The sequence below is a fragment of the Oncorhynchus keta genome, chromosome 17 (genome assembly GCF_023373465.1).
Source record: "Oncorhynchus keta strain PuntledgeMale-10-30-2019 chromosome 17, Oket_V2, whole genome shotgun sequence".
Lineage (NCBI taxonomy): Eukaryota > Metazoa > Chordata > Actinopteri > Salmoniformes > Salmonidae > Oncorhynchus > Oncorhynchus keta.
In genome coordinates this window covers 8,603,767-8,630,222 of record NC_068437.1, presented here as the reverse complement: position 1 = coordinate 8,630,222, position 26,456 = coordinate 8,603,767, and the positions used below count along the sequence as shown (strand labels likewise).

The 26,456-nt window shown below is 41.7% G+C and overlaps 1 protein-coding gene across 1 annotated transcript; it reads right to left on the bottom strand.

The window, feature by feature from the left end:
* Positions 1-4,712: 4,712 nt before the first annotated feature.
* calml4b (calmodulin-like 4b) lies at positions 4,713-24,124 on the bottom strand. The gene is made up of 5 exons (XM_035790225.2): positions 23,642-24,124; positions 23,484-23,514; positions 10,677-10,817; positions 10,316-10,504; positions 4,713-8,029 (listed from the first exon to the last, which is right to left on the bottom strand). Exons 1-5 carry the CDS (start codon positions 23,642-23,644, stop codon positions 7,932-7,934), a joined length of 462 nt encoding a protein of 153 aa, XP_035646118.1. The 5' UTR covers positions 23,645-24,124; the 3' UTR covers positions 4,713-7,931.
* Between the last annotated feature and the right edge of the window lie 2,332 nt (positions 24,125-26,456).

Genomic DNA, 26,456 nt, shown 5'->3' with positions numbered 1-26,456 from the left:
ATCACTACAGACCGCCCTCGGCATCGGGAGACGCACATCTTTTTGATGTCTTGCACAAGTTAAATTACGCTGAATTCATTATTTTAGGAGATTTGAACTGGGACATGCTTACATCTGTATCAGATTATTTTGAAGAACTGTGTGACTCTGAATTTCGCTCAATTCATTCATGCGCATACAAGACCGAATCCCCGACCACCTAACAAATCAGCACTAATGGAGATTATTTCAACGAATACCACTTACAAATAAACATCGACTGGGATATTCTGTAATGATGTCAGTGATCACTGTGCAATTTCTTGTGTTAGAAAATTTAAAAAAGACCAAATCCAAACCCCGTTATATTTTTAAAAGACATTTTAGACAGTTTGACGAACAAGCGTTCTTACATGATCTGTACCATACTATTGATAGAGTAAGTCTGATTCTTGATGTTGACACTGCCTGGGACTATTATTATATGACATTTGTGTCGATTTGTGATAAGTGTGCCTCTGTGAAGAAATGTAGAATCAGTGGAAGGGACAATCCCTGGTTTTCAGAAAACTTGGCAGAATTAAATAGAAAGATATATCTAGCTCAAGCTAGACGTGCAAACGCTTCTGTTGACTGGGCCTCCTTCAGAGCGCTAAGAAACAAATGCACCGGATTGATCAGGAAGTCCAAATCAGATTACTATTTAAATACAGTCACAGAGAACCTAAACAACCCTAACAAGTTCTGGAAGGTAATCAAATCAGTGTCAGGTTCTAATGTATCCTCTGACCTTCCTGACCATTTAATGATGAATTCTAATGAAGTGAAGGATAACGCCAATATTGTAGTTTTTTTTTTAACAAGCACTTCATATCTGCTTGTTCAGTTTTTGATAATGGTGGGGCCCAGGCCTCTAATGTAAGCTCGGTTATACTCATCTATGATATAGGCCCTGGTGTGAACCATTTTAACCTTGAGCCTGCTTCTTATACTGAGGTCTATAAAGCACTAAAGGCTATAGACACTAAAAAATCTGCAGGTCCAGAGCCCTACCTCTTAAAGATAACAGATGATATTAGTAATATATATAATATAATAATAATATATGCCATTTAGCAGACGCTTTTATCCAAAGCGACTTACAGTCATGTGTGCATACATTCTACGTATGGGTATAGTACTGAACCTGTGACTCACATTTTCAACTTGAGTTTCTTGACCAATTCCATACCCAGCATTTGGAAATCAGCTTATGTCCTCCCAGATGCTATTAACTATTGTCCTATCTCTAAACCCCCTATCCTGGCCAAAGTCTATGAATCCCTAGTGAACTCACAGTTAAAACCCTTCTTAATTGAAAATAACATACTGAGCGGGGTTCAGTCTGGCTTTAGATCCAGGCACAGCACCATAACTGCAGCTATGGCAGTGGCAAAATACATCATTAATGCACTAGATAAAAAGCAATGTTGTGCTGCTCTGTTTGTGGATGTTGACCATGAATTGTTGCAAGCTAGACTCTGTTTGTGGAAGTTGACCATGAATTGTTGCTAGATAGACTCAGAAACATTGGTCTCAGTGAAGGGGAAGTAAATTGGTTTAGGAACTATCTTTCTGACAGAACAAAATGTGTATATACTGACAATCACAAGTCTAGCTTTTTAAAGATTAATAAAGGTGTGCCCCAGGGTTCCATCTTAGCTCCTGTGTTCTCAATATTTATGAATGATTTGGGAAATGGGATGCAACCGGCAAAATTACATCTATATGCAGATGATACAGTCATATATTCATGTGCTCCTTCTCTGGTTCAGGCTGTTGAAGAGCTCCAGACTGCTTTTCAGTCACTGCAGGCCTCCCTTTATGGTCTCAAACTGGTCTTGAATGTACAAAAAACAAAATTCATGACCTTTACCAGAGCTAGAACTTTTAGCATTGTCGCATCTGGTGGCTTATCCCTTGAAAAAAGTGTCATCCTACAAATACCTAGGTATTTGGTTGGATGACAAGTTGTCCTTTACAGTTCATGTGGATAATCTTGTGACAAAGCTTAAATTGAAATTGGGTTTTTATTTTCGTAATAAGACTTGCTTCCCGCTTATGGCTAGAAAGAAGCTTGTTCAGGCCACTTTTCTCTCTGTAATTGATTATGATGACTTGTTATATATGCATGCAACCTCCTCCGTCTTACAAAGACTGGACTCTGTTTATCATGCATCCTTGCGCATTATTACAAACGCCAAGTCACTCAACCACCATTGCACATTGTACCAAACGATAGGTTGGACCTCACTTTATAAGAGCAGAAAAATACATTTGTATGCGTTCATCTACAAAGCCATTTTGGGTAAACTCCCTCTTTACCGCTGAAGTCTGGTCTCCTTCACCACCAGTAATTACCATACCCAGTCTGCTAGGTGGTTGCTACTTAAGGTCCCCAGGACATTGACGGTATTAGGCAACACTGCCCTCTCTTCTTGTGCACCAGATGCATGGAATAGTCTACAATCCATGCTTCATCTAGATATGTTAGTGCCATTGAATGAATTTAAAACATTGATGGGAGACTCTGTTACAGAGAAGTGCAAATGTTTTTTTTTAGGCTGGATCATGTTGCTGTATTGTTGTATGTGTCACACCCTGATCTGTTTCACCTGTCCTCATTATTGTCTCCACCCCCTCCAGGTGTCACTTCTCTTCCCCAGTGTATTAATCCCTGTGTTTCCTGTCTCTCTGTGCCAGTTTGTCTTGTATGTTCCAAGTCAACCAGCGGTTTTCCTGTACTCCTGCCTTTGATATTCTCTTTTTTCTAGCCCTCCCGGTTTTGACCCTTGCCTGTTCTGGACTCTGTACCCGTCTGCCTGACCATTCTGCCTGCCTCGACCACGAGAATTTCTGCTACTCTGTACCTCCTGAACTCTGATCTGGTTTTGACCTTTTTCCTGTTCACGACTATTCTCTTGCCTACATTGTTCTCTTGCCTACATTGTAAGATTCCAACCACCTGCTTCCTGTGTCTGCATCTGGATCTCGCCTTGTGTCATGATAGTATGTTTTAATTATGTCATGTATTGATTGTTGCTGCCTTCTTGGCCAGGTCTCCCTTGAAAAATAGACTCTGGGTCTCAATGGGCTTTTCCTGGTTAAATAAAGGTGAAATAAAAAATATATATGTTGTAAGGCAAATAAATTATATTGGAAATAAAAAATGTTTACCATTTACTCAGCTGTATTCACAATTGCAAAAGGAAAATCTATGTAAAAGGAATGCATTTACATTTACATTTAAGTCATTTAGCAGACGCTCTTATCCAGAGCGACTTACAAATTGGTGCATTCACCTTATGACATCCAGTAGAATAGTCACTTTACGATAGTGCATCTAAATCTTAAAGGGGGGGGGTGAGAAGGATTACTTATCCTATCCTAGGTATTCCTTAAAGAGGTGGGGTTTCAGGTGTCTCCGGAAGGTGGTGATTGACTCCGCTGTCCTGGCGTCGTGAGGGAGTTTGTTCCACCATTGGGGGGCCAGAGCAGCGAACAGTTTTGACTGGGCTGAGCGGGAACTGTACTTCCTCAGAGGTAGGGAGGCGAGCAGGCCAGAGGTGGATGAACGCAGTGCCCTTGTTTGGGTGTAGGGCCTGATCAGAGCCTGGAGGTACTGAGGTGCCGTTCCCCTCACAGCTCCGTAGGCAAGCACCATGGTCTTGTAGCGGATGCGAGCTTCAACTGGAAGCCAGTGGAGAGAGCGGAGGAGCGGGGTGACGTGAGAGAACTTGGGAAGGTTGAACACCAGACGGGCTGCGGCGTTCTGGATGAGTTGTAGGGGTTTAATGGCACAGGCAGGGAGCCCAGCCAACAGCGAGTTGCAGTAGTCCAGACGGGCGATGACAAGTGCCTGGATTAGGACCTGCGCCGCTTCCTGTGTGAGGCAGGGTCGTACTCTGCGGATGTTGTAGAGCATGAACCTACAGGAACGGGCCACCGCCTTGATGTTAGTTGAGAACGACAGGGTGTTGTCCAGGATCACGCCAAGGTTCTTAGCGCTCTGGGAGGAGGACACAATGGAGTTGTCAACCGTGATGGCGAGATCATGGAACGGGCAGTCCTTCCCCGGGAGGAAGAGCAGCCCCGTCTTGCCGAGGTTCAGCTTGAGGTGGTGATCCGTCATCCACACTGATATGTCTGCCAGACATGCAGAGATGCGATTCGCCACCTGGTCATCAGAAGGGGGAAAGGAGAAGATTAATTGTGTGTCGTCTGCATAGCAATGATAGGAGAGACCATGTGAGGTTATGACAGAGCCAAGTGACTTGGTGTATAGCGAGAATAGGAGAGGGCCTAGAACAGAGCCCTGGGGGACACCAGTGGTGAGAGCGCGTGGTGAGGAGACAGATTCTCGCCACGCCACCTGGTAGGAGCGACCTGTCAGGTAGGACGCAATCCAAGCGTGGGCCGCGCCGGAGATGCCCAACTCGGAGAGGGTGGAGAGGAGGATCTGGTGGTTCACAGTATCGAAGGCAGCCGATAGGTCTAGAAGGATGAGAGCAGAGGAGAGAGAGTTAGCTTTAGGCGGTGCGGAGCGCCTCCGTGATACAGAGAAGAGCAGTCTCAGTTGAATGACTAGTCTTGAAACCTGACTGATTTGGATCAAGAAGGTCATTCAGAGAGAGATAGCGGGAGAGCTGGCCAAGGACGGCACGTTCAAGAGTTGTACAATAATAGTAACTGAAGCCATTTCTTATCTGCCTTTATTTTAATCAATTTGTGAAAGTTAACTTTACAGACATATTACCTAATAAGATTAGGTAAACAGTTGCAATACTGACCTCTTTCTGCCTCAAGTTAATGTATCTGTTTGGGTGGTTATGAAATCCAAATACACCTAAATTCAGCAAAAAAAAACGCCCCTTTTTCAGGACCTGACCTTTCAAAGATAATTCGTAAAAATCCAAATAACTTCACAGATCTTCATTGTAAAGGGTTTAAACACTGTTTCCCATGCTTGTTCAATGAACCATAAACAATTAATGAACATGCACATGTGGAACGGTCGTTAAGACACGGTAGGCAATTACGGTCACAGTTATGAAAACTTAGGACACTAAAGAAGCCTTTCTACTGACTCTGAAAAACACCAAAAGAAAGTTGCCCAGGGTCCCTGCTCATCTGCGTGAACGTACCTTAGGCATGCTGCAAGGAGGCATGAGGATTTCAGATGTGGCTAGGGCAATAAATTACAATGTCCGTACTGTGAGACGCCTAAGACAGCGCTACAAGGTGACAGGGTGGACAGCTGATCGTCCTCGCAGTGGCAGACCACATGTAACAACACCTGCACAGGATCGGTATATTCAAACATCACACCATCTGGTGGGCCAGATGGAGGCCAGGACATCAACACAAGGTTAATGTTTTTATGATTTACACATTTTAAAAAATTGTTGCAAAGTCACTTGGGCTCCTGAGCGGAGCAGCGGTCTAAGGCACTGTGAAGAGGTGTCACTACAGTCCCTGGTTAAAATCCAGGCTGTATCACATCTGGCTGTGATTGGGAGTCCCACAGGGAGGTGCACAATAGGACAGGCTAGGCCATCATTGTAAATAAGAATTTGTTTTTAACTGACTTGCCTAATTACATTTTTAAAAAGTGTAACAAAGTCTACTGTGTAAAGCAGGGTTCCCTAATTGGTGGAACTCTGACACATTTTATTTTGACACCCAAGTTTTCTGAGCATTTGTTGTTGTTATTTGCTGGACATAATCGATTAAAAACCAGGAAATCAGCTCCAAGTGGTTTTAATTTAAGAAATGTATTCCCAAATATTCCCACGCATAATAAAGAGAAAATGTGATCGTATACAAATGTAAGCAGTTTGAAATTATTCCCATTATATTGATTTCGGCTTCTTGAGGTCAATTTGCTGTCTATAAATGATTTGTAATTATGTTCCGGACCCCCGATCATCTGCTCAAGAAACAATCATCCTGCAGCTGAATCTAGTTCATGAAATCTGGTGTATAGTGTTAAATGAACCCTTGCAACGAACAACCATATATGTGTGAGAAAAATTCTGATATTGTCAAATATTTATCTTTTTTTTATCTGTATATGACATCAAAAGTGTAATTATTGAAAGATAATTTCATCTCGCTTCTCTCTTTCAATTATAGTTGCTAGTTTTTGATTTCATACTTATAGCATTTTCCATACATTTTATGATTCATAAAATCAATTTCTTTCAAAAAGCACTTTTTAAATGGTTCTACGTCTGTAGGTTTCAAATGTAACCCTGCCTTACATAAAGCTCACATAATTAATTTCAGAAGAGCACTGCAGTCAGATGAACAAATAATTGGTTGTGACAAAATTAAAATAGTTTTCTACAATGAAACCTGTCTTAAATTTTTTTTTAAAAGTCCACTGCTTAACTTCTTGATCGGTGTACTGTCCACGGGACAGTTGAACTAACGCATGCTAATGTAATTAGCATGAGGTTGTAAGTAACAAGAAAATGTTAGGACATAGACATATGATATTGGCAGAAAGCTTAAATTCTTGTTAATCTAACTGCACTGTCCAATTTACAGTAGCTATTACAGTGAAATAATACCATGCTATTGTTTGAGGAGAGTGCACAATTTTTAACATCAAGTTATTAATAAACAAACTAGGCATATTTGGGCAGTCATGATACAACATTTTGAACAGAGATGCAATGGTTTATTGGATCAGTCTAAACTTTGCACATATACTGCTGCCATCTAGTGGCCAAAATCTAAATTGCAGCTGGGCTGGAAAAATGCATTATGGTCTTTTTCTTGCATTTCAAAGATGATGGTACAAAAAATCTAAAAAAGAACGGTTGTTTTTTTCTTTGTATTGTCTTTTACAGATCTATTGTGTTATAATCTCCTAGATTCCTTTCACATTTACACAAACTTCAAAGTGTGTCCTTTCAAATGGTACCAAGAATATGCATATCCTTGATTCAGGGCCTGAGCTATACGCAGTTAGATTTGGGTGTAATTTCAGGCAAAACACATTGTGTGTGTATAGATATTATAATATATATTATAATATTTAAAGACATTGTAAGCATAACGCTCAGCCCTGCTATAATAGTTCACTAAACTACAGGGTATGTTGTCCATTGACGTTGTTGTCTCTGGCTCTTTTGATATCAGATTCGGAATGAATAACAACAAGGTTTGTGGTAGTTTGAAAAGTCCACAGTGTTTCCAATTCACATGACCTGACAGGAAAAAAAAACAGCCCTATAGTCATAGCACAGACGAAAAGGGAAGCTATCTATAATAATGCTATTTTGTCATAGCCTACGAATAGGACCCAGAGTTTTACCTGACCAGGACATGAGATCAGGAAAAACTACAGGCCCCAGAAAAGACATATTCATTTTGCCACACCACTTTTGAACCACACCACGTAAACTACCTCTGGTTTACACATTTTCTCCATGAGAGATTGTTTGATCCAAACCTACAAAGCATTTTCACATTTACATAAAAACAATTTTACAGCAAGTTTGGACCCAAAATGATTGTGTCCATTTATTATCAAGAAATCAAGTTGCTCTTTATATCAATAAGAACAATGTCATTACTTTGTGAAAATGTCAGTAGGCTTTTTAGTGATTACTTGGTAATAGTGATAAGCTATAACAATGCCAGTTAGTATTAGTTATATATTTAAAGTGCAGACATTTCAACCAGGCACACCATTGCTTCCTTCAACATACAAATCTATATAAGGGATACATAATCGAAATATAAGGAAAACGTAATAACTATAGAAACACATACCTCAGAAAGCTAATAAAGAAAAAATAACTTCTCATCTCAACATGTTGTTAGTGGGCAGCCAGCATGCAGATGCTTTGAATCAGTGCACTTTTGTGGTACAGTATGATCGTATCCGGCCGGATGGCTGCTCAGCAGTTTGTAGAAGGAAGGGTCATTGTTTTGGCAAACTCCTCGTAGTGGACACATCCGTCTGGTCCCACGCCAGTCTCTTTCAGCAGCTCGTCAACTGCAGGGAAGTGAGAAGATGATGATGCCCACACAACTTAATTATAACTCATCAAATCTAGTAATTTCATCAATGGTCTTTGAATATTTTAAGACGTTTTGTCTACTGGTCATAAAATCATACAATCATCGGTCATACAATCTCTGCCACACATAAAGTACCAGTCAAAAGTTTGGACACACCAACTCATTCAAGGGTTTGTCTTCATTTTTACTATTTTCTACATTGTAGAATAATAGTATAGACATCAAAACTATAAAATAACACATAAGGAATCATGTAGTAATCAAAAAAAGTGTTAAACAAAACATATTTCAGATTTTAGATTCTTCAAAGTAGCCACCCTTTGCCTTGATGACAGGTTTGCACACTCTTGGCATTCACTCAACCAGCTTCACCTGGAATGCTTTTCCAACAGTCTTGAAGGAGTTCCCACATATGCTGAGCACTTGTTGGCTGCTTTTTCTTCACTCTGCAGTCCAACTCATCCCAAACCATCTCAATTAGGTTCAAGTCAGGTGATCGTGGTGGCCAGGTCATCTGATGCATCACTCCATCACTCTCCTTCTTGGTTAAATATCCCTACCCAGCCTGGAGGTGTGTTGGGTCATTGTCCTGTTGAAAAACAAATGAGCAAACCAGATGGGATGGCGTATCTCAGCAGAATGCTGTGGTAGTCATGCTGGTTAAGTGTGCCTTGAATTCTAAATAAATCACAGACAGTGTAACCAGAAAAGCACCCTCACACCACCACACCTCCTCCTCCATGTTTTACGGTGGGAACCACACATGCAGAGATCCTCCGTTCACATACTCTGCGGTTGGAACCAAAAATCTCAAATTTGGACTCATCAGACCAAAGGACAGATTTCCACCGGTCTAATGTCCATTGCTTGTGTTTCTTGGCCCAAGCAAGTCTCTTCTTCTTATTAGAGTGATATAGTAGTGGTTTCTTTGCAGCAATTCGACCATGAAGGCCTGAGAGGTGTCTGTTACTTGAACAACGTGAAGCATTTATTTGGGCTGCAATTTCTGAGGCTGGTAACTCTAATGAACTTATCCGCTGCAGCAGAGGTAACTCTGGGTCTTCATTTCCTGTGGCGGTCCTCATGAGAACCAGTTTCATCATAGTGCTTGATGGTTTTTGAGACTGCACTTGAAGAAAGTTTAAAAGTTCTTCATTTTCCGGATTGACTGACCTTCATGTCTTAAAGTAGTGATGGACTGTCGTTTCTCTTTGAGCTGTTCTTGCCATAATATGGACTTGGTCTTTTACCAAATAGGGCTATCTTCTGTATATCACCCCTTCCTCGTCACAAGACAACTGATTGGCTCAAACGCATTAAGAAGGAAATATATTCCACAAATGAACTTTTAAACAAGGCACACTGTCACGAATATCACCGAAGGTGGCTCCCCTTCCCGTTCAGGTTGAGCTCGGCGGTCGTCGTTGCCGGTGTACTAGCTGCCACCAATCCCTTTTTTTCCCCTTTTCGTTTGGTTTTGTCCAATTGGTTTCACCTGTTCCTTGTTGGGGTATTGGTTTGGGGATATTTAAGTTTGGTTAGCCCGCCTGTGTTTGTGCGGGCTTGTTGCTGTGATGTCAAGATGTGTTCATTATTATTATATTTTTTTTTTCGCTGTCCGGTGAGGTACCAGTTTGTACTTGGATAGAGTGTATTACGCCTGTGTTCGGCGTCACCCGTTGTACGCTATTTTGTTGGACATTAAAGCGTTTTTCCCTAATCCTCTGCTCTCTGCACCTGACTCCACTCCCATCACTCTTCGAGCGTTACACACACCTGTTAATTGAAATGAATTCCAGGTGGCTACCTCATGAAGCTGGTTGAGAGAATGCCAAGAGTGTGCAAAGCTGTCAAGGCAAATGGTGGCTACTTTGAAGAACCTCAAATATAAAATATATTTTGATTTGTTACTAAATGATTCCATATGTGTCATTTCATAGTTTGATGTCTCCACTATTATTCTACAATGTAGAAAATAGTAAAAATAAAGAAAAACCCTGGAATGAGTAGGTGTGCCCACACTTTTGACTGGTACAGTAGTGTGCTTTTCAAGTGTTCAAACAGAATATACAGTATTGGTGTAATAAAGTAACAAAGTAATTCAATTACATTTACTACCATAGAAATGTTGTTAAGTTGGTACAATAATGCACACCCATGATTCTGGATGTGCGTGGTTTGAACAAACAAACACAATGCACATACTTACACTCTACAACTCTCTCATATACATGTGGCATGTGTGTTTTATGACCCTTACCTTCTTTATCAGTGAGCTTCTCTCCCAGCCCGGTGAGCTTGGTCCGGAGCTCCGAGGACAAGATGTAGCCCTTCTTCTGCTTGTCCGTCATCCTCATGGCCTCCAGAATCTCTGCTCTGGGGTCCTCCTGCTGGATCTGCTGGTGCATCATAGTCAGGAAGGTGGAGAAGTCCAGCTCTCCACACTTATCTAGTTTTATGGAGGGAGAGTGATTGATTGAATGATCAATCAAATGATTGGTTGATTAGAAAATGGATTTATTGAAAGGGATAGTTTAACATTGAAAGACATACATGCAGGCGGGCAGACAGACAGACAGACAGACAGACAGACAGACAGACAGACAGACAGACATGCGTACCAATCTTGGAGATTTGCAGGTGTCTGTCCACCTCAATGAAAGTGGGGCTGACCCCCAGGCAGCGCATGACTATAATCAGGTCCTTGGCCTCAATTTTACCCTTGTGCTTCTTGTCATAGAGTGAAAAGCATTCCTTGAATTCTATGAGAAAGAAGAGGTTGTCACATTTCCTCAGCTCTTCTAGGTATGTCCGTGTATGCTTCTAATGGCTATTCCCCTGACGTCAAACCATAGAAATAGAATGAATAGAACAGACATCCCCATACAGGTCAATTATGACATAATAGATGGACTGTCAGACATGTTTTGTGCACCCATGAGTTTACCTGTCAAATTGCCATGGTCAGAAGTTTCAAGAGCATTCTAATCCCTCTAATTCAATAGGTTTTGTTTAGTTTATTAACCTGTTAGTCCACTAGGGGCATTATTTCATTTTTGGATAAAAAGACGTGCCCGTTTTAAGCGCAATATTTTGTCACGAAAAGATGCTCGACTATGCTTGGAATTGATAGTTTTGGAAAGAAGACACTCTGACGTTTCCAGAACTGCAAATATTTTCACTGTGAGTGCCGTTGAACAAAAGCTTCAGGCAAAACCAAGATGTTTGAGCGCCCAGGAAATGAACAGGATTTCTGAGCTACGTTTTCCATGATCATATGGCTGTGAATGCGACAGGAATGAACGGACACTTTCTATCGTTTCCCAAGGTGTCTGCAGCATTGTGACGTATTTGTAGGCATATCATTGGAAGATTGACCATAAGAGACTACAATTGCCAAGTGTCCCGCACGGTGTCTGCGTGGAAATTGGTGCGCAAAAGTCAGCTACCAGTATTTTTCCATCCGAATCAGAGAAGAATGCAGGCTTCCAGGGACGGCATTTCAATGAAGAGATATATGACAAAACACCTTGAGGATTGATTCAAACAACGTTTTCCATGTTTCAGTCGATATTATGGAGTTAATTCGGAAAAAAGTTTGACGTGTAGGTGACTGAATTTTCGGCTAGTTTCGGTAGCCAAATGCATAGTAACAAACGGAACGTTGTGTCCTACACAATAATCTTTCAGGAAAAACTGGACATCTGCTATGTAACTGAGAGTCTCCTCATTGAAACATCTGAAGTTTTTCAAAGGTAAATTATTTTATTTGATTCCTTTGCTGGTTTTTGTGAATATGTTGCGTGCTAAATGCTAAGCTAGCTATCACCACTCTTACACAAATTATTGATTTTCTCTGGTTCTAAAGCATATTTTGAAAATCTGAGACGACAGGATTGTTAAGAGAAGGATAAGCTTGAGAGCAGGCATATTTATTTCATTTCATTTGCGATTTTTAGAAATCGCTAACGTTGCGTTATGGTAATGAGCTTGAGGCTGTAGTAACGCGACCGCATGCGGGATGGGGCGGACTATGAGGTTGAGATCACGATTAGCTACTGCTCATTGCTGACGACAACAGTGGTAGGCCTGATCACCAATAACGATGAGATAGCCTATACAGTGGGGTGCCAGGACAACAACGTCTCTCTCAATGTGAGCAAGACAAAGGAGCTGATTGTGGACTATAGGAAAAGCAAGGCCGAACACGCCCCCATTAACATCAACGGGACTGAAGTGGAGCGGTTTGAGAGTTTCAAGTTCCTTGGTGTCCACATCACCAACAAACTATCATGGTCCAAACACACCAAGACAGTTGTGAAGAGGGCAAGACGACACATTTTCCACCTCGGGAGACTGAAAAGATTTCGTATGAGTCCCTAGATCCTCAAAAAGTTCTACAGCTGCACCATCGAGAGCATCCTGAATGGTTGCATCACTGCCTGGTATGGTAATTGCTCGGCATCTGACCGTAAGGCGCTACAGAGGGTTGTGTGTACGGCCCAGTACATCACTGGGGCCACGCTTCCTGAAATCCAGGACCTATATACTAGGCGGTGTCAGAAGAAGGCCCCAAAAAATGGTCAAAGACTCCATTCAACCAAGTTATACACTGTTCTCTGTTACCGCACGGCAAGCGGTACCGGAGTGCCAGGTCTAAGACCAAAAGGCTTCTCAAAAGCTTCTACCCCCAAGCCATAAGACTGCTGAACAACTAACCAAATGGCCACCCAGACTATTTACATTGATCCCCCCTTGGTTTTACACTGCTGCTACACGCTGTTTATTATCTATGCATAGTGACTTTACAAATTACCTTGACTAACCTGTACCCCCGCACATTGACTCGGTACCAGTACCCCTTGTATATAGCCTCGTTATTGTTATGTACATTTCTTCTTCTTCTTTCTACAACTCTTTGATTCATTTGATTTTTTTCACTTTAGTTTATTTGGTAAATATTTGATTCACTTCTATTTCTTGAACTGTTGGTTAAGGGCTTGTAAGTAAGCATTTCATGGTAAGGTCTACACCTGTTTTATTGTGCGTATGTGACGAATACAATTTTATTCGATTTTAATATTCCTTCTCATGGTCTGAGAGTCATTTAGCTGCCTTTTGGCAAACTCCAAGCGGGCTGCAATGTGCCCTTTACTGAGGAGTGGCTTCCGTCTGGTCACTCTACCATAAAGGCCTGATTTGTGGAGTGCTGCAGAGATGGTTGTCCTTCTAAAAGGTTCTCCCATCTCCACAGAGGAACTCTGGAGCTCTGTCAGAGTGACCTTCAGGTTCTTGATCACCTCCCTGACCAAGGCCCTTCTCCCCCGATTGCTCAGTTAGGCCAGGTGGACAGCTCTAGGAAGAGTTGGTGGTTCCAAACTTCTTCCATTTAATGATGGAGGCCACTGTTTTCTTGGGGACCTTCAATGCTGCAGAATTTTGTTGGTAGCCTTCCCCAGATCTGTGCCTCAACACAATCCTGTCTCAGAGCTCTACAAACTATTCCTTCAACCTCATGGCTTGGTTTTTGCTCTGAAATTCAGTCAACTTTGGAGCCTTATATAGGCAAGTGTGTCACTTTCCAAATCATGTTCAATCAATTGAAAATACCACAGGTGGACTCCAATCAAGTTGTAGATACATTTCAAGCAATGGAAACAGAATGCACCTGAGCTCAATTTCAAGTCTCATAGCAAAGGGTCTGAAAACTCATTTTAAGTAAGGTATTTCTGGTTTTATTTTTAATAATTAGCAAAAATGTCAAAACTTTTTTCACTTTGTCATTATGGGGTATTGTATATAGATTAATGAGGAAAACAAATAATTTCATTAATTTTAGAATAAGGATGTAATGTAACAAAATGTGGAAGAAGTCAAGGTGTCTGAATACTTTCCAAATGCACTGTAAGTTATAATTAAGTTATACAGTTATAGACAAGAACAGAATAAGATATTATATTACATTTTAAATAAAAAATAGAAGTTAGACATTAAGAACACCTTTCTAATATTGAGGAATTAATGGTAAATAATATATTGTGTCATTTTGGTTGTGTTTCAGATTATTTTGTGCCCAATAGAAATTAATGGTAAATAATGTATTGTGTTATTCTGGAGTCACTTTTATTGTAAATAAGAATATAATATGTTTCTAAAAACTTTTACACTAATGTGGATGCTACCATGATTACGGATAATCCTTAATGTATCGTGAATAATGATGAGTGAGAAAGTTACAGATGTACAAATATCCCCCCACAAAAATGCTAACCTCCCCTGTTATTATAATGGTGAGAGGTTAGCATGTCTTGGGGGTATGATATTTGTCTGTAACTTTCACATTCATCATTATTCACGATCCATTCAGTATTATTTGTAATCATGGTAGCATAACATCCACATTAATATAGAAGTGTTTTAATTTATTCACCTTGATTTCATGTATTTAACCAGGTAGGCCAGTTGAGAACAAGTTCTCATTACAACTGCGACCTGGCCAAGATAAAGCAAAGCAGTGCGACACAGACAACAACACAGAGTTACACATGGAATAAACAAACGTACAGTCAATAATGCAATAGAAAAGTCTATATACAGTGTGTGCAAATGAGGTAAGATTAGGGAGGTAAGGCAATAAATAGGTCGTAGTGGCGAAGTAATTCCAATTTAGCAATTAAACACTGGAGTGATAGATGTGCAGAAGATGAATGTGCAAGTAGAGATACTGGGGTGCAAAGGAGCAAAAAAAATAATATGGGGATGAGGTAGTTGGACAGCCTATTTGCAGATGGGCTATGTATAGGTGCAGTGATCCGTGAGCTGCTCTGACAGCTAGTGCTTAAAGTTAGTTAGGGAGATATGAGACTCCAGCTTCAGTGATTTTTGCAATACGTTCCAGTCATTGGCAGCAGCGAACTAGAAGGAAAGGAGGCCAAAGGATAGATTGGCTTTGGGGGTGACCAGTGAAATATATCTGCTGGAGCGCCCGCTACGGGTGGGTGCTGCTATGGTGATCAGTGAGCTGAGATAAGGTGGGGCTTTACCTAGCAAAGACTTATAGATGACCTGGAGCCAGTGGGTTTGGCAACTAATATGAAGCGAAGAGCATACAGGTCGCAGTGGTGGGTAGTATATGGGGCTTTGGTGACAAAACGGGTGGCACTGTGATAGACTGCATCTAATTTGCTGAGTAGTGTTGGAGGCTATTTTGTAAATGACATCGCCAAAGTCAAGGATCGGTAGGATAGTCAGTTTTACTAGGGTATGTTTGGCAGAATGAGTGAAGGATGTTTTGTTTGCGAAATAGGTAGCCGATTCTAGATTAATTTTGGATTGGAGATGTTTAACCAGACACCTAGGTATTTGTAGTTGTCCACATATTCCAAGTCAGAACCGTCCAGAGTAGTGATGCTGGACGGGCTGGCAGGTGCGGGCAGCGATCGGTTGAAGAGCGTGAATTTAGTTTTACTTGCATTTAAGAGCAGTTGGAGGCCACGGAAGGAGAGTTTTATGGCATTGAAGCTCGTCTGGAGGTTAGTTAACACAGTGTCCAAAGAAGGGCCAGAAGTATACAGAATGGTGTCGTCTGCATAGAGGTGGATCAGAGAATCACCAGCAGCAAGAGCGACATCATTGATGTATACAGAGAAAAGAGTCGGGCCAAGAATTGAGCCCTGTGGCACCCCCATAGAGACTGCCAGAGGTCCGGACAACAGGTCCTCCGTCTGAGAAGTAGTTGGTGAACCAGGCGAGGCAGTCATTTGAAAAAACAAGGCTATTGTGTCAGACAATAAGAATGTATTGATTGACAGTGTTGAATGCGACAGAGATGGCCGCCTCGCTTCGCGTTCCTAGGAAACTATGCAGTTTTTGTTTTTTTACGTGTTATTTCTTACATTGGTACCCCAGGTCATCTTAGGTTTCATTACATACAGTCGAGAAGAACTACTGAACATAAGAGCAGCGTCAACTCACCATCAGTACGACCAAGAATATGACTTTCGCGAAGCGGACCCTGTGTTCTGCCTTTCACCCAAGACAACGGAATGGATCCCAGCCGGCGACCCCAAAAAACGACTTCGAAAAAGGGGAAAACGAAGCGTTCTTCTGGTCAGACTCCGGAGACGGGCACATCGTGCACCACTCCCTAGCATTCTCCTCGCCACAATCAAATGTAGACCGCATTATCTACCAAGGGAATTCTCTTCGATTATAATCACAGCCGTATATATTCCCCCCCAAGCAGACACATCGATGGCTCTGAACGAACTTTATTTGACTCTTTGCAAACTGGAATCCATATATCCGGAGGCTGCATTCATTGTAGCTGGGGATTTTAACAAGGCTAATCTGAAAACAAGACTTCCTAAATTTTATCAGCATATCGATTGCGCAACCAGGGCGGGAAAAACCTTGGATCATTGCTATTCCAACTTCCGCAACGTATATAAGGCCCTGCCCCGCCCTCCTTTCGGAAAAGCTGACCACATTTTGTTGATCCCTGCCTACAGACAGAAACTAAAACAAGAAGCTCCCGCGCTGAGGTCTGTTTAACGCTGGTCCGACCAATCTGATTCCACACTCCAAGACTGCTTCCATCACGTGGACTGGGATATGTTCCGTATTGCGTCAGACGACAACATTGACGATTACGCTGATTCGGTGTGCGAGGCTGTATCTGTCACGCCCTGGTCGAAGTATTTTGTGTTTATCTTCATGTATTGGGTCAGGCCAGGGTGTGGCATGGGTTTTTTGTATTGTGGTGTGTTTTGTCTTGGGGTTTTGGTGTGTATGTATTGGGATTGTAGCTAGTGGGGTGATCTAGCAAAGTCTATGGCTGTCTGGAGTGGTTCTCAATCAGAGGCAGGTGTTTATCGTTGTCTCTGATTGGGAACCATATTTAGGCAGCCATATTCTTTGAGTTTGTGGTGGTGATTGTCCTTAGTGTCCTTGTTCCTGTCTGTGTTAGTTTTCACTATTATAGGCTGTTTCGGTTTTCGTTACGTTCTTTGTTTTGTAGTGTTTGTGTTTTAGATTCGTGTTACGTTTTTGTTTCATTGAACATGGATCGCAATCTACAGTTTGGTCCGACTCTCCTTCACCACACCTAGAAAACCGTTACAGTATCACCACCTGGTACGGCAACTGCTCCACCCACAACCGTAAGGCTCTCCAGAGGGTAGTGAGGTCTGCACAACGCATCACCGGGGGCAAACTACCTGCCCTCCAGGACACCTACACCACCCGATGTCACAGGAAGGCCATAAAGATCATCAAGGACAGCAACCACCCGAGCCATTGCCTGTTCACCCCGCTATCATCCAGAAGGCGAGGTCAGTACAGGTGCATCAAAGCTGGCACAGAGAGACTGAAAAACAGCTTCTATCTCAAGGCCATCAGACTGTTAAACAGCCACCACTAACATTGAGTGGCTGCTGCCAACCCACTGACTCAACGCCAGCCACTTTAATAATGGGAATTGATGGGAAATTATGTAAAATATATCGCTAGCCACTTTAAACAATGCTACCTAATATAATGTTCCCTAAATTATTCATCTCATATGTATACGTATATACTGTACTCTATATCATCTACTGCATCCTTATGTAATACATGTATCACTAGCCACTTTAACTATGCCACTTTGTTTCCATACTCATCTCATATGAATATACCGCACTGAATAACATCTGCTGTATCTTGCCTATGCCGCTCTGTACCATCACTCATTCTTATATCTTTATGTACATATTCTTTATCCCCTTACACTTGTGTCTATAAGGTAGTAGTTTTGGAATTGTTAGCTAGATTACTTGTTGGTTATTACTGCATTGTCGGAACTAGAAGCACAAGCATTTCGCTACACTCGCACTAACATCTGCTAACCATTTGTATGTGACAAATAAAATTTGATATTTGATATATGATATGATAAAACATTTAATTATAACGGGCAGAGACTAGACAGGAACAGCGTCAGAAACAAATTCAAAAGACAAAAACAATACAATGCAGCAGCAGGGAACAGAGCAAGGGAACCGAAAAATATAGGGGAGGAAAAGAACATGTGATAAGTGAGTCCAGGTGAGTCCAATAACGCTGATGCGAGTGACGGCATGTGTGCGTGATGGATGGCAGGAGTGCGTGATGCAGGGTAATCTGGCACCCTCAAGCGCCAGGAGAAGGGAAGAGTGGGGGCAGACGTGACATGCATAGCGGAGAAGGTACGGTGACATTCAAAATGGTCGGTGATCTGTTTGTTAACTTGGCTTTTGAAGACTTTAGAAAGGCAGGGTAGGATAGTTATAGGTCTGTAACAGTTTGGGTCTAGAGTGTCTGCCCCTTTGAATAGGGGGATGACCAAGGCAGCTTTTCAATCTTTAGGGATCTCAGACGATAAGAGAGGTTGCATAGGGGTTGCAACAATTGTGGCGGATCATTTTAGAAAGAGGGGGTCCAGATTGTCTAGCCCAGCTAATTTGTTGGAGTCCAGATTTTGCAGCTCTTTCAGAACATCAGCTGTCTGGATTTGGGTGAAGGAGAAATGGGGAGGCTTGGGCAAGTTAATGTGGGGGGTGCAGGGCTGTTGATCGGGGTAGGGGTAGCCAGGTGGAAAGCATGGCCAGACGTAGAAAACTGCTTATTGACATTCTCAATTATCGTGGATTTATCGGGGGTGACAGTGTTTCCTAGCCTCAGTGCAGTGGGCAGCTGGGAGGAGGTGCTCTTATTCTCCATTGGCTTTACAGTGTCCCAGAACGTTTTGGAGTTTGTGCTACAGGATGCACATTTGTTTGAAAAAGCTATCCTTTGATTTCCTAACTGCCTGTGTATATTGGTTACTAACTTCCATGAAAAGTTGCATATTGCGGGGGCTATTTGATGCTAACGCAGGATGTTTTTTGTGCTGGTCAAGGGCAGTCAGGTCTGGAGTGAACCAAGGGCTATATCTGTTCCTGGTTCTACATTTTTTAAATGGGGCATGCTTATTTAAGATGGTGAGGAAGGCACTTTTAAAGAATAACCAGGCATCCTCTACTGATGGAATGAGGTCAATATCCTTCCAGGATACCCGGGCCAGGTCGATAAGAAAGGCCTGCTAGCTGAAGTGTTTTAGGGAGCAGTGATTGACAGTGATGAGGGGTGGTCGTTTGACCGCAGACCCATTACGGACACAGGCAATGAGGCAGTGATCGCTGAGATCGTGGTTGAAGACAGCAGAGGTGTATTTGGAGGGCAGGTTGGTCAGGATGATATCTATGAGGGTGTCGGTGTTTAAGGATTTGGGGTTGTACCTGGTAGGTTCATTGATAATTTTTTTGTGAGATTGAGGGCATCTAGCTTAGATTGTAGGACGGCCGGGGTGTTAAGCATGTCCCAGTTTAGGTCACCTAACAGTACGAACTCTGAAGATAGGTGGGAGGCAATCAATTCATATATGGTGTCCAGGGCACAGCTGGGGGCTGAAGGTGGTCAATAGCTTGCGGCAACGGTGAGAGACTTGTTCTGGAAAGTAGAAGCTCAAATTGTTTGGGCACAGACCTGGATAGTATGACAGAACTCTGCAGTAGATTGCAACTCTGCCCCCTTTGGCAGTTCTATCTTGTCAGAAAATGTTATTGTTAGGGATGGAAATTTCTGGATTTTTGGTGGCCTTCTTAAAGCCAGGATTCAGACATCGCTAGGACATCTGGGTTGGCAGAGTGTGCTAAAGCAGTGAATAAAACACACGTAGGGAGGAGGCTTCTAATGTTAACTTGCATGAAACTCAAACCAAGGCTTTTACGGTTACAGAAGTCAACAAATGAGAGACCCTGGAGAATGGGAGTGGAGCTAGGTGCTGCAGGGCCTGGATAAACCTCTACATCACCAGAGGAACAGAGGAGGAGTAGGATAAGGGTACGGCTAAAGGATATAAGAACTATTGTTTAGTTCTTTAGAAACATATTCTATTCTTATTTAAAATAAAAGTGACTCCAAAATGACACAATACATTATTTACCATTAATTTCTATTGGGCACAAAATCATCTGACCAAAACAAACAGCAAATGCATCAAACAAATGTGTAAAGTCACAGGCTTGATTTAGTTATTGCGGTGCTTGTCATGCCCTGACCATAGAGAGCTTTTATTCTCTATGTTGGTTAGGTCGGGTGTGATTTAAGGGTGGGGCATCTAGGTGAATTATATTTCTATGTTGGCCTAGTATGGTTCCCAATCAGAGGTAGCTGTTTATCGTTGTCTCTGATTGGGGATCATATTTAGAAAGCAATTTTCTCATTGTGCTTTGTGGGATCTTGTCTATGTATAATTGCCTGTGAGCATTAGATTAGCGTCACGTTTCATTTGTTTGTTTTGTTCTTTAAAGTGTTCTATTCCAAAAATAAAGGATGGAAACATAGCAAGCTGCTTCTTGGTCCACTCCTTATAACGATCGTGACAGTGCTATGAATAGGGGATCAAATACTTAACTTTTTACTGCTTTAACACACATATAAGTGAATTTGTCCCAATACTTTTGGTCCCCTAAAATGTAGGGACTACGTACAAAAAGTGCTGTAATTTCAAAACGGTTCAACCTATACGGATGAAAATACCCTCAAATTGCACTTGACAGTCCAAACCCATAGTCATTGCTGCTGCTCCAGTTTCAACTGTTCTGCCTTACTATTATTCGACCATGCGGGTCATTTATGAACATTTGAACATCTTGGCCATGTTCTGTTATAATTTCCACCCGGCACAGCCAGAAGAGGACTGGCCACCCCACATATGCTCTCTCTAATTCTCTCTTTCTTTCTCTCTCTCGGAGGACCTGAGCCCTAGGACCGTGCCCCAGGACTACCTGACATGATGACTCCTTGCTGTCCCCAGTCCACCTGACTGTGCTGCTGCTTCAGTTTCAACTGTTCTGCCTTATTATTATTCGACCATGATGGTCATTTATGAACATTTGAACATCTTGGCCATGTTCTGTTATAATCTCCACCCGGCACAGCCAGAAGAGGACTGGCCACCCCACATAGCCTGGTTCCTCTCTAGGTTTCTTCCTAGGTTTTGGCCTTTCTAGGGAGTTTTTCCTAGCCACCGTGCTTCTACACCTGCATTGCTCTCTGTTTGGGGTTTTAGGCTGGGTTTCTGTACAGCACTTTGAGATATCAGCTGATGTACGAAGGGCTATATAAATACATTTGATTTGATTTGATTGTACATTTCAAATGCTGGGGTAGAGCCAAAACAACAAAAATGTGTCACTGTCCCAATACTTTTGGTCACTGTACAGATTCATATTCTTAAGCACAGTTAAATTAAATATTTAGAAAGAGGAGAGGCGCTGTGATAGATTATGTTTATCTGGGTTTTTAAAAAGTTAAATCTGTTTTTGGTTTGGGTAACGTGATGAAACCCATAGTGGCGTGTCTGGTGGGTATGTATGTCTGTTTGAAGTGTATGCAAATGGATTACACAAGTGGTTAGGCATTTCCAACACACAAATGTTTCTTAAAAAGACTGGAAGGGAAGTTGTCTTTCATGGTTGAGGGTTAAAGAGAAATTGACTATCATGCATGTTGTTGATGTTAGTTGTGTGTGCAGTTAAGGGCAAGGCATGCTGTTAAACTCACTGTGTTACGCATACGGCTCGTTCATCTCAGACTGAACTAGCCAACAGATCCCCAAGCTTCCTGTGTAGATTAAGCCAGCGTGAGACAAGGCTCGAAAAACGGACCTCAACCCAGGGATGAGAAATGTGTTGTACTCCGGATTGTCCCATTATCCAAACTGTTAGACTGAGAAAATGATCATGCTAGCTAGCAGATAACAGTTGTTCAATCGTCTCTGTGTAACAGTTGTGATAATGGGACAATTCAGAGTACAACGCAGTTCTCATCCCTGGAATGAGGTACGTATTCCGAGCCATAGTTTGTCTTAATCTACACAGGAAGCCTGTCCAACCTTAGCGCAGTTGTAAGCAAATTGGATCTGCTGGCTTAAACTGAACTAGAGCATTATACTCTTGAATGGGAGATACAGGTCAGTCTTAATCGAGGCAGTATCTGCAGTCACCGCTCATTAATCTTTGATGAGGGATTACAGCCGTCAGGATCTGCTTCAATCACACAGAGGAGAGCACAGGCTGCCTACTGAAAGGCAAATAGAAGGGCCATAGAAATATATATGGGTTTCATGGTGCACTGTATACTCACCCTTGATCATGACTCTCAGTTCCATTACATTATACATAAGAGTCATTGGATGAAGGCGTCTTCTGTACAGGGGAGTTTTGTTAAGAGCTCCAAGTCTGGGTCTGAACATTAACACGAATCGCTTGCGGTATGGTTTTGGAAGCATAAGGACCTTATCTTTCATATCAGCAAAACCTTTTTTTTTTTTTTTTTTATAAAGTGAAATTGATACACACCTTTATAAATAAGGTTAGGGTTAGTGTTCCCACACGGCCATATATTCATGTTACAGGGCATGTTTATGGAAGACAGAGGGACCACCTGTGCTAACTAGCTATCTTGCATGCTCGGAACACCTGTGTGTAACGGAAGTAGGCCGCCAGAAACGTGTTGTTACTGAAAAATACTGTTGGCTGCAACTGTGATGAAGCTGGTTAAAACACTAAGTGTATATTTTGCATTTGTGAAATTATTTTAATGTGAGATGTTTCTAGAACCGTATTGCAAATAAGTATCAATTCACGTTTAGATGGAGTATTTGGCTGTTTTGTGTGCCAGAGTCAGTCTACCTCTGAAAATAACATGTCCTTGGACCTAAAGATAACATTAGGAACGTTAAGAGTACATCTTGGGCTAGGTGCATAATATGATGCATGATAGCACCAATCTGACATAGTATTGTATATTAGTAGGCTATATATTGGTATACATAAACTAGTCCTCCACAGTCTGTAATATCCTATTCAAAATATTGTTGAACAGTTTTATGATCTACATTTGACAACAAAAGAAGAAACTATCAAAAAGACTGGTGATATAAGTGATGCATTGTGTGTGTCTTCTCAACAGGAACGTTGACACAAATGGGGTGCATTGTGTTGTGGCAGGCACACGGAAAATTACGTGGAATACAAGTCTGTTCTTATCAACATCAAGCAATAAGAAGTAAGTCCTGGAATGTAGGCTTCTGTGAACTTGTAGTAGTTTTCATTTTATTCGCCAATTTCTTGAGTATAGATCAGAGACTATCCAAACTGCAATCATCAAGATAGTGGACATTCTCAGACAGTAACGCAAAACAAAACGATTAATAGACAGGTTGTGCATACCAGGAATTAAATGAAATGAATACCCACGATTATTTTGACATGTGATAAACAATCCTGCCTTGTCTCGTACTCGCCTAAAATGATCACCGTTATCCAATTCAACATATGTTCACACAGTCCAACGCGTCTTACCATTTATTTGGTCTTGAGTCAGGAACTTTGCCTGTAACAAAACAAGAGAAGCACGTTACTTTTATATTCAACTAAGTATTTATAGTGGATGCTACATCTAACTATGAGCCAACTATTGTACATAACAACGATTTCACTGGAATAACTTGCTTACTTACCATCGTGGTTACTCTCAGTCAGTGCTCCAAGACACACTCGACGTGTCAGGTCCGCTTGTTAAACCTGCGTGAGTAACCTTTATTTTGAAGTTTGCATTATTGATACAGTGTTGCCATGAGCACATGGTGAACTAGACCCCACACCAACTATAGGTTACTATGCTATTTATCCCCGATCACCATGAAACGGTCTGTCACAATAAAGGCACAATCCTTAATTTATGTATTCGCCGAAAGACCCACCACTTGGTTTGCTGTAGGGCTGGATAAATGTAGCGCAGCCTACTAACGTTACTCTCAAATTCGTAACTGGAAGAAGCTATGGATGCAAAATGGCATCACGTTTTTATATAGTTTTAAACTTTTACCGTTATATTGTTTGGTTACGAAGACAAAGGATTCATAAGTAGTTTATGGACTATATATTGTTTATAAATCAGTAATAATAGGAGCCCAACCAGCAGCAAGATGGCAGTATTAGGCTATTCGTTTTGCATCGTTTTTCATTTTACGTCCTACTTCTATGTGCACAGCCGGAAGTACACTGGTGTCCGCAGTGTCCGCAGTGGACCGGCTCGTAAATAAAACATCCTGCATTCAGGCTGAAAATGCGTCAAAAACTGCAAGCCCCTCCTCTATTTTGGGATTGTAATGCCTGGCACACTTCAGAATCGTTTTGGTAGCTCATGTTGACCACAGAAAGTAGTGTGTATACCACAGAAAGTATTTGACTCTAAGTACAAAATTAAGGAAATTAGAAGGGGGGGGGGGTTCGGCAAGGCCATTTTCTTGCATATATCCATAATTACAGTAAACTGTTATAATAATTTTTTGAAAAGTAAAATATAAATAATAATATAATAATATAATATTATAATAAACAAAACTATGACTGAATGTGCCTCCACAAAGAATTTTCTCCCCAATAGGTCCCTTCGCCCTAAATAGGAACCCCCCAGCACCTCCACTATCCCCATCAACCTCCCCCCACCCCTCATCCACAAAACACAATAATGATAATAATAATTGAAAATAAAATGTAAAAAAATATACCAAGATATATAAATGTGTTCCCCCCTTGGCTTTTTCCCTCTTTTGTTGCATTGCAACCTGTAATTTAAATTGATTTTTATTTGGATTTCATGTAATTAACATATACAAAATAGTCCAAACTGGTGAAATGAAATAAAAAATAATAATAATAAAAAACGGAAAGTGGTGCGTGCATATGTATTCACCCCTTTTGCTATGAAGCCCCTAAATAATATCTGGTGCAGCCAATTACCTTCAGAAGTCACATAATTAGTTAACTAAAGTCCACCCGTTTGCAATCTAAGTGTCACATGATCTGTCACATGATCTCAGTGTATATATACACCTGTTCTGAAAGGCCCCAGAGTCTGCAACACCACCAAGCAAGCGGCACCACCAAGCAAGCGGCACTATGATGACCAAGGAGCTCTCCAAACAGGTCAGAGACAAAGTTGTAGAGAGGTACAGATCAGGGTTGGGTTATAAAAAAGATCAGAAACTTTGAACATCCCACGGAGCACCATTATTTCAAAATGGAAAGAATATGGCACCACAACAAATCTGCCAAGAGAGGGCGGCCCACCAAAACTCACATACCGGGCAAAGAGGGCATTAATCAGAGAGGCAGTGAAGAGACCAAAAATAAGCTCCACAGCGAAGATTGGAGTATCTGTCCATAGGACTACTTTTGGTCGTACACTCCACAGAGCTGGGCTTAACGGAAGAGTGTCAAGAAAGAAATAAGCAAACATGTTTGGTGTTCGCCAAAAGGCATGTTGGAGACTTTCCAAACATATGGAAGAAGGTACTCTGGTCAGATGAGACTAAAATCGAGATTTTGGGTCATCAAGGAATATGCTACATCTGGCTCAAACCCAACACCTCTCATCACCACAGTGAAGCATGGTGGTGGCAGCATCATGCTGAGGGGATGTTTTTCATCGACAGGGACTGGTCAGATTTGAAGGAATGATGGATGGCGCTTAATGCAGGGAAATTCTTGAGGGAATCCTGTTTCAGTCTTCCAGAGATTTGAGACTGGGACAGAGGTTCACCTTCCAGCAGGACAATGACCCTAAGCATACTGCTATAGCAACACTCGAGTGGTTTAAGGGGAAACATTTAAATATCGTGGAATGGCCGAGTCAAAGCTCAGATCTCAATCCATTTAAGAATCTGTGGTATGACTTAAAGATTGCTTAAAGATTGTGGAACCCATCCAACTGGAAGGAGCTGGAGCAGTTTTTCCTTGAATAATGGGCAAAAATCCCAGTGGCTAGATGTGCCAAGCTTATAGAGACATACCCCAGGAGGGGGGTTTGTCTTATTTCTTGTTTGTTTCACAACATTTTTTATTTAGCATCTTCAGAGTGGTAGGCATGTTGTTTAAATCAAATGATACGAACCCCCAAAAATCTATTTTAATTCCAGGTTGTAAGGCAACTAAATAGGAAAAATGCCAAGGGGGGTGAATACATCCCCCCCCCCACACACACACACGTACATATACATATTCACAGGACACTCAACTCGTCTCTTTTCCTACATCAGATATGCAGGTGACATTTCCACCTGGTTGACAGCACATAATCAGCCAGACGAAGATGCTCTTCTTTCGAGGGAATGCCTGCCCATTCTCAGATGTTAGATAATCCGAGATGATCACGTCATTTACATTCCTGCCCTAACCTGAATGTTCTGCTTCTTCCTCCACACTACACACCATCCCATAATATGCTAAATCAGAGCTTTGTCAGCTCCAGATTTGACTACTTCAACTCAC

Coding starts and splice junctions, on each gene's coding strand:
- calml4b (XM_035790225.2), bottom strand. Junction 10,818..23,483: donor GACTCAAGACCAAATAAATG/GTAAGACGCGTT, acceptor TCTTTCTCATAG/AATTCAAGGAATGCTTTTCA. Junction 8,030..10,315: donor GAAGCTCACTGATAAAGAAG/GTAAGGGTCATA, acceptor ACTTCCCTGCAG/TTGACGAGCTGCTGAAAGAG.